The sequence below is a fragment of the Zonotrichia albicollis genome, chromosome 3 (assembly GCF_047830755.1).
Source record: "Zonotrichia albicollis isolate bZonAlb1 chromosome 3, bZonAlb1.hap1, whole genome shotgun sequence".
NCBI lineage: Eukaryota > Metazoa > Chordata > Aves > Passeriformes > Passerellidae > Zonotrichia > Zonotrichia albicollis.
Genome location: NC_133821.1, coordinates 76,499,283 through 76,508,906, shown reverse-complemented (window position 1 = coordinate 76,508,906; position 9,624 = coordinate 76,499,283). Strand labels below are relative to the sequence as shown.

Genomic DNA, 9,624 nt, shown 5'->3' with positions numbered 1-9,624 from the left:
ATGTACTTGTCTTGCCTTTTAGTTGCCTTGTCTTTTCACAGTGCCCTAAGTACCACTTGCCCGAGAAGATGCAGCTGTGACCCTGCCCAGTCAGTGCAATGCTACAGGGCTACAGAGATCCCCAGAGAAATTCCTCTTACCACCAGGAGACTCTACATCAGCCACAGCAAAATTAAGCAACTCCAGGTAAGAAAATCCAGAAAAAATACTTTTTGTAGTGCACTGTAACTGAAAATTGGACTTCCCAGATGGTGGTGGCATCTAGTGAGGAGAGAATCTTATTCTATGTTGTAAAAACCGATGAAGTGCTGCCAGATCTGGTTTTATTTTTACTTACTCTTTAAGGATATGTAAATATATTCCTGTAGTGTTTTCATGTTCCTGCAGTCTCCAAGCACACAGTTCACACTGTCAAAATTATATCTTGTATGAAACTAAAAAAAAAATAGTATTTTACAACTAGCAGCCAAAGGTTGACTTGTTTTATATATGGTCAAATAACTATTGACTTTCAGAGTAATTTTTTAACCTGTTAAAAGCTTTTTCTATTTTTGGTACAATATAATACTTTTTCACAGTAAAATGAAAGGGTTTATGTCATTAGAACAATTTCCCTAATGAATGAAATTGAAGCTCTTTTTTTCCCTCTCGAGCTGCAAGTGTCAGGTACAACTGCTATTAGAAATGGCAGAGGAAGTAAGTTTGAGACTAAGGCACAGCATGAGATGTTTTTAAAAGCAAGGCCAGGGCCTATCTAATAACCCACATAAGTGAGAGCAGCTTCTTACCAAAGCTGCCAGCTCTTTGTGCTATTGAAAAAGTTTATTCTGGGTTTCTTGAGGCACCACTGGTTCGCTTTATTAAAGGCATCAGCTTATGCTCATCTTGCACTGCACTCTGGAATGGTGCTTCTTTGTTTCCTATCCTGGAATAAATATCTTTATTTAATAAATTCACCTTGTATAGATAGACACAAGGGAAATATAACCACCTGTATTACACATGCTTGCTGTGTATCAATTTGCTACAAATAATAAGAAATGTGCAATTCAAATGAGATATATTTTCTCTTACAAAAATTTAACTGCTCTGAAATGCATCTTTGATTTTGCCCTCAGGACCAAACGGAAATAGGCTGGAAGGCAGCTTAGAGCACCATCCAGAATGCCTGTTGCCCACTGAGAAATAGTGATTGTACAGTTTTCCTCTAGGAAAGTTTATTCTTTTAGCTGCTACTAATACCTCTGGTTTTTTTGTTTTATCTCACACACCCACAAGAGTCAAACATTGGTGTGATTTAGCTATACTCGGGGTAAACAAAAGGTTTGTGAAATGAATTCAGTATTAGGAAATACATCTTCTGTGCAAACTCTTCTCTCCTCCTCCCCATTATTTTCTTTCCAAGATAAGTAGGAAAAGCCATTATCTGTTTCTTAGGCTAGTTGTCCCTACCTGTCAGCAACTCCTCAGTTACAAGTGAAGTGGCCTTAGGTTCTGACTAGAGCAAAAGACAAGTGTCATAAAGCATTTAAATGTTGGATATAAGTGAATGAAGTGGTGAGATGAATGTTTTATGGCCAATGAAAACAAATGGTGTGTGAAACCATCTAAGAAGAGAGTTTTTTCACTTTGTACATTAATTCCACTGGCTATGAGTCTGCCTGACTGCTGCTACTGACTGCACTGAAAGGAAAAAGTCCTTTCACACTACATCCTTGTAGTTATGTAGGCTGTTTCCTTGAGATTATACTGGCACTTTGGATCTATGTTTTTCTTTTTTTTTTCCCATGCAACAAATTATACTTCTGAGGTCTTGACATGATAAATACCTATGCTTAATTTCACACAGCTGAGCAATTCCCCTGGCACATATTATAGTGCTTAGGGAAACATTCCTGCTTGTAAAGTACCTGTCTGCAAGCACTGAAATAACTCTATAGGATTTTAGGGTTTTGGTGTATGATTTTTGTTCATTTGGCTGGAATGATTTGGGTGTTTTCATTTTTTTGGTTTAAAAAATTCCTTTTTTTACCTATTCATAGAGAAAATAACATTCTTTCCTAAAGAAATTGAATGGAAGCCTAGAGTTCCCACAGCTGACCTCCAAGAGACTTTTATATCCAAGCATTCACAAATATTATGGTTTGGCAATTAGCTGCCTCAGAAGAATAAAAAAATATTGTTTCAATTACTTTTGCATCTTAATTTGCATTGATTATTATTACAGTTGTGAAGAAATAGTATTGTAAAAAAGAATATATGTTTGCATGCTAAATCCATTATGTAAAAAAAAACCCAAGAAAAATAGTCGATTTTTTGTTTGTTTTTTTTTTGCCCTAGTCAATTTTGTATTTGTTCTGACAGGGCTCATCAGTGTTAAAAACAGTGGCTGGCACTTTTTCTTTTGGTAATTTTACAGCCTGGGGTTTGTTATAAAAAAGAGTTAATAATATCAAAACCAGATTAATTTTAGCATCTTTTTTCAATATTTTCTGCTTCCTCCTTGACTTGAAGATCAAGTATAACCTTTTAACTCTTAATTTAAAATTTAGTTTATATTTTACTATATTAATAAATGGGGGTTTATCTGCTAAAAGAAAATTATCTACCTTGCTTAGAGAATAGAGAACTGTTTTAAAAAAGCTGCTTATAACATATCCCAGATCACAGCAACTCAAAAGCCAAAAAAAAGTAATTAAAACATCAAATTCCTCAAAATGTTTGTATTAAATAACAGCATTTAGATCCACTTTCAGGAGATCAAGGTTTTAAAATATAAAGCTATAATAGTATAATTTTACAGACAATCCAGTTAGAGAATAAAACACTGTTTCCTAGCAAAAAAAGATCTGGTGGGCTTTTAAATATGTTTTGATTTGTATTAGAAAGACTGGGTGGTTTATAAGAGCATGGATAAATATTTGTCTCAAAACAGCATGGTCACAAAGCTTAGCAATGCATACCAAATAGGTGGAAAATAGAAATTATAATAATCCACATTAAGAAGCCTAACATCATTACAGAGCAAATGTCTGAACATTAACCTTCACGTAGCTCTCTGTCACTTAATAAGATGAAAATTAAGCCTCTCAGAGACATACAGAAATCAACTGAGGAAAAGCAGAAAACATTGCTTTTGTACTTTTCTAGGAGAAAATGTGTTGAATTGTGAAGGTTCATAATTGGTTCAATTTCCATAAGATGGTTTTATAATTACATGTGATTATGTTTTTGTGCTCTTGACCAATGCAGCTCATTCCTTTGTACAAGATCATCTTCCTAATCATGACCAAAACTGGACATCAGCAGTTCTGATATTGCTATATACCTATATATACACAAAACACTGCATTATAGAAAAATAAAATTATATCATTTGAATAACTTTGTTGTTTACTATTGAAAATATAAGGTTTTTAATGGAGGTACATTCCCTCATTGAATTTAAAAATAATTTATGGAGAAACCTGCTTCAATAGAGGTTCCATATTTATGCTTTCTCAGTAATTGCATCAAAATTTGCAATTCAGAAATTGTTTTGCAAGACAGAATAAAGTTAATCTGAAAGATAAACTAAGGATACCACAGCAAAATGAAATCTAACTTGTCCTTCACAGCTGTGCAGGCTTTAATTTTAACAGAAGTTAAAATGGAGAGTTTGTAGCTGAGATAGAGATACAGCCCAGAAATACGCAAGAGTTGGACAAATGAAGCTGTAAGACATCTTTTGGCAGTCACCTTTATGAGCTGATTTCTCTTACACAAGTATGATAGTCAAATGTACCCAACCAGGACTATGGAACAGGATGACTACCCAGCACCTGTACTGCAAAAGGACCTGTACTGCCCTCCATGGAGATTCCTGACTGGGATGAGGAGTTGTGCTCCAGAGTAGGCTGTATAGCTTTCCCCACAGAGTAAAATGTGCTGGGAGCTACCAAGCCCTGGGGGAAATGGCAAGAACCTACTGTTACTTTAGCCTCTCTAACTGGTGTGGTATGCCTGAGACCTGTAGTGAGATGTCTTTGGACACGGGAAGGGAAAACAGATGAGGACACTCTTTCCCACCACTCCTGTGCAGAACACTTGCTCATGTTGCTTTTTAGGGGGTATTCCCGCATGAATGATTTTTTAAGACTCAGTCACAGAGGGAAGCATATTTGGTAATTTGAGAAAACCAATGTTTTAACAACTGGTGTGCTTAGAGAACTCCCTGGCTCACCCTCATTGCACACTTCTCCTATCTCAGCTTAGAGAGCACTGCCAGATTCACTTAGATTTGCTGCTTCACTTGAGACACAAGATGGCAAGCTTTGTAAACAAGCACCTTCAACAGAGCAGAAAAAGAATGGAACAATTGGTTGCCTCTCGATATTACAGTTATAGTCAACATCTAAATCTCATTTACCGCTGCTAAGTATCTGTTTTTTACCAACTAATAATAACTAAGTTTCTGTGAAAACTCTGTTCCACAGAGGTGATTTTTCAGGCCAGGCTGATCTAACACTTTTGGTTTGATCATATTAAAATGTGAGGTTTTTATTTTAAAAGAGGAAGATAGTGAGGAAGAGAAAAGTGTAGAATTTTAGTCTTCCCCCAAAAGAATAGCAAGAGGTAAAGATATTTGTGGGTACTCCCTCTAGGGAATACATGCTGGAGTGACAGCACTGTTGATCTATGGAAATGACTGTATCATGAACTCAAATGTGCTCTAGCAAATACTATTGAGCACAATGAACATTAACAACCATCCACTCTCTGCAAAGATTTCTGCCACTGGTGATGTTAGCTTTCCATTTAATATAGGCTATCCACCAGGAGGAAATAAAAGCAGTACTCCTTCTTCAAATGTATATGCTTGCTCAAACCTAACACAGCATAGACTTAAACCACAAAATTCTGGAAATGTAAATAAATACTGGCAAAGCACAGGTATCTATAGTAATACCTCTACTGTTACCACTTATTTTAGTTTCATATTCTAAATATGTTGTTTTTCAGCATATACTAGCAATTGTCCAAGCATCCAGAAGGAGTAACCAGTGAAGATATCTATAAATGTACTATCATATTAATTGTTTCTTTTTCTCTTTCAGTTTACTGACTTCAGGAGAATGTCAGTCCTTGAAGAGCTGGTCCTATCATGCAGTGGCACAGAATCAATAGAAAACAACACTTTCAAAGCTCTGAGCAGCTTGAAGTCCCTGGAACTCTGCAAAAATCAGCTAAAGCAAATACCCACCTTTCTCCCATCTGGCCTTGAAATTTTAAGACTCGCTGATAACTCCATCAATGCTCTGCATGCATCTGATTTTGCAGGTTTGATGAAACTAAGAGTGCTCGATCTTCGGAACAACTTGATTGCAACTCTGCCTCCGAGTGCATTTTCTTCCCTTTACAATTTACAGAGTCTGATCCTGGATGGCAACAACATGGAATCTGTGTCTGTGCCACTTAGGCTTCCTAGGCTGAAGTATCTGAGCATGGCTGATAATAAACTGAATTCGTTTCCAACCAACTTCTTTGCATCTTTCCAAAGCCTACATTTTCTCAGCTTAAGTGGTAACTTTCTGACAAAGATCCCTCTTGACCTACCTAAATCCCTGCTGTCACTAAAATTAGAGAAAAATCAACTTAAAATGGTGAGACTTCGAGATGTGAAACACCTAGAAAATCTGTCTGAGTTCCTTCTGTCAGAAAATCAGCTGACATCAATAGATGGTGCCCAGCTTCTTCCTAACTTAACAACACTGGAGCTCTCTAAGAACCAGCTCCACACTGTGCCCCTCAGGCTGCCCAGCAGGCTGCAGAAACTCGACTGCAGCAATAACCTGATCCAAAGGGTGACAGCACAGGACTTTCAAGGACTCCAAGACCTGAAGCACTTGTTTCTCGACAACAACGCTGTCAGCACGTTCGAGGCGGGAGCTCTCCAGCAGTGCACGCAGCTTTCCAATCTGGCGCTGGAACAGAATCTCCTCAGTTCTATTCCGCTGAGGCAAGTGAATCTCAGGACTGCTGCTCCCAAGGTGTCATCTCTCCTTCCTTGCAGTATGACAGACAAAAATTGGTATTCAGACCCAGCCACGGTAGAAGTCTGTCCATACCATAAACCCATTGGCGTAACCAGCACTAATTAGCACTCCTGTTAGCAGTCTCAGAGTAGAGCTGCTTTCATTACATCTGTGACCCCCAATGAATCTGCTCATTTTGCATCTCTCCCTGCCAGTGAGACCACTTTATTTAATTAGCACACCAATAAGAAGAACCTGCTAGGAGAATACAACAGACTTACTACCAAGGTTATACTGCTACTTAGATTTACCCTCCCCCACAAAAGAAAAATAATTGAGCATTTGATATAAAGGATAGATAGCAATTTTAAAGCTGATGTTTCTACCAAGCCACACCAAGTTTATTATTATTAAAATATTAAGATTTGGGGAGCTGAATCTGATGAAAAAAGAATTTGCTTTTCCAGTGATATTGGCATTCCCAGCTTCATTAAATTCACACATTACAAGGTATTTGGAATGCACATAAACTCTCCAGCTTTGGGCTATAAGAAAAATTCCAGTCAACAGAGCATAGAAAAAACATCCCTTGGGCACACTGTGTTCATTAACGTTCTGCTTAGAGGATCTCTTACATTCATCTGAGTGTTGGAACTGGCCATTATCAGAGATGGCATATTAAGCCAAATGGAGGCTGTTCTGATATAAAGTGGCAACTTTATTATTACAAAAGGCTGTGCAATAAGATGGCATAAAAATAGTGAAGTAATTCCATTAACATAAACTTCTTTAACAAAACTGGACTGTTAAACTTTATTTTTATGGGTTGTAGACAGGTTTAACTAGCCTAAATAAATAACGCAGTAAAATTTCAATTAATTTAGTATCATGTCCTTTAGCATTTGAATCTATTTGGCAACAGCTTTATAATCAGAAACTGATTTAGTGGTGTATAAATATTTGATTTCAGTCTAGCTTGACAGGAATGTTTAATGCTTTCTAGTTACTTTAGTATTGTCTAATCTATCTTTTTTTACAACCTTCATAGTCAAGAGAATTAACAGCAAGGAGTTCTCTACTAGCCTTTAAACACTACGACTTCTAAGGAGATATTGGGGATCTTTCATTCCAACAGTAAATACAGACTTCCAGGGAGGGCTGTAAACATAAAAGAGGTGAAATAAAACTTATGTACTTAATTTAATTGTCTGGTGATGACCAGGTATGCATGGATATACAGAAAAAGAAATTATTACTTTTGACTTCTATTTGAGAACTCTGTCAGGTGTAAAAGGTTTAAAGATATGCCTGATGTGTGAAAGTGAATAGGTCTTAGCAGGTTTTTGGCAGAAACGAGGAGAATGAAAGCTCCTTTCCCTTCTTTTCTGAAAAGAAAATAATCCACAAGTCCAAGTATTTTCAAGACTTTTAGAGAAGACATGTACTTCATAAAATCCTACAGGGTGTGGTGAAAACACAAGGAAAAACCTGATGCTATTCCTTAGAGTGGCAGTAGCACAAGGTGGCTGCCATGGTCAGCTCCCAAGTGAGCACAGCTCCTCTTCCAGCTGCAGGGCACTCAATCATGTACTCAGTGGCATTATTTTCTCTAGATCAACACAGCCTGAAGCCAAACAATATAGCCATAAAGTTTAAGTCTAACATTAGTACAATAAGACTCTTCACAGGTTTAAGGACTTACTGGTCAGACTTTGGACTGTAATCAGTCTAGATAAACCTCTTGGGTGATTTCCCACTGCCTTTGACATCAGTGGCACTAGGGTATTACCCTAGAGTACCCTTCTGACATTACAGTGTCATGTGGGACAACTGTCTGCAGTTAAGTTTCAAAACTGATTTACTGCAGCCACAAGCATTTTGTAAGGTCAGATTTTGTGAAGTGAATCACCACATCAATATGTGAAATTCTCGTCTCCCCAGGAAAAACAGCACAACACAGAACTGGCCTACTCTTGAAATAGTAACATTGAACTTGTCAAGTTTTCACAAATCTGGAAACCATCTTTCAGCTTAAGAGGTTCAAACTTGGCTTCACAAAAAACAGTGAGGGTCACCCATACATTTCCCAGTTGTAGTATACTGCTGCTCTATTCTAAATGCTATTCCAAATGCTGTTCTATTCCAAATGCTGTTCTATTCTAAATAGATCTTGGTAATATGATTATCATTTCCCTGTGAGGTTCAGTCAAGTTTCCTTAAAATCTGTAACCTTGACTCTTAATTTAATCACCTTGCATACTACCATAGTAAGGTATTTTTAAGTTACTTTCAAATTAATTTTATTAAAGATATTCCATGCCTATGCTTTTCTGTTAAGCACTTGTCACTAACTATATCAAAGGGAAATGAAAAGATCATAAATGAGAAAGACTTTTGAAATTAAGGTATTTTAATGTAAATTTGTAATATATATGAAAATAAGAATTATACTGACCTGTTCAGAATCATATCCAGAGATTATCAGCTTTTTCTCTGCTCAATGTAACCAGTTCTAATTCTCAAAAGTACTATTTTAAAAGCATTTACATTTTCCCTGTTGCTGATTTCTTAGCAGCTTATCATCAGATGGATTACTGCTGTGAGGATTAATGTTTGAGTCTTATGGGAGCAGGAGAACAAATGGAAAAAATATAATTCTTTACGAACTAAGAAATGTTTTTAAACAAATCATATATAAAAGTAGTTGGAGGAGCAGCGCTGCCACAATTATCTAAACTTTTGATCTTTCATGGTGCTGTAGTTTGGTCATTGGCATTGAAGAGTACAAAGCATTTTTAAATTTGACAATTTAAATTAAACAGCTGATTTTCTTTATAATACAGCACAAGACTGCTGTTCAGTTCAGCTGCATGAACATTCAGTACAGGTCAGAACTGCAGTAATTTGGGAAAACATTTCAATGGTGTACACACAGTACACCTATAACACAAAAACAAAGAACAAACAAACAAATCCAACCCCAATGTGAATATCTGTTTTTGCAGAAGATTGCACTTTTCTAGTGATAGCTTTATTTTAGTACATCAGATGTGCCGGGACAAATACCACTTAGCAGAAACAGTATGATGAACATAACACCTTTCTATTGTTTTACTTTTGCTCAGACTTCCAGACACCCTTGCTAGATTGGATCTAAAAGGAAACGACATAGAGGATGTTGGAGAACAAGAGCTGAAGGACTTGAAACAGCTTCAGGTTTTAAATTTACGGAATAACAAGATATCTCTCTTGGATCGCAAAGTCTTGGAGTATTTACCTCGTCTCCGTCACCTGTATTTAGATGGGAACCCTTGGAACTGCACCTGTGACCTTCTGAGAACCAGGAGAGCGCTGGTGGCCAAAGGGACGGATGTGCGGGGAGGGCAGTGCGCGGCGCCGGCACACAGCCGGGGAGAAAGCTGGATGTCTTCCAAAAAGATTCTGCAGCAGTGCGAGGACAATCTGTCTTCCATGGAAAGAGGCAAAGAGGACAGGAAGAAAATGAAACCCAGTGAGGCCTCCAGCGTTGGAGTGAACACAGATGATGATTACTATGATTATGAATTAGATTAATGTCACAGTTTATCTTTACTGAACCTTAAAGTTGTCT

At 37.2% G+C, this 9,624-nt stretch overlaps 1 protein-coding gene across 1 annotated transcript; it reads left to right on the top strand.

The window, feature by feature from the left end:
• LOC102072786 (nephrocan-like) lies at nt 1-9,587 on the top strand. The gene is made up of 3 exons (XM_005490677.1): nt 1-186; nt 5,097-5,998; nt 9,140-9,587. Exons 1-3 carry the CDS (start codon nt 1-3, stop codon nt 9,585-9,587), a joined length of 1,536 nt encoding a protein of 511 aa, XP_005490734.1.
• The last annotated feature ends 37 nt before the right edge of the window (nt 9,588-9,624 follow it).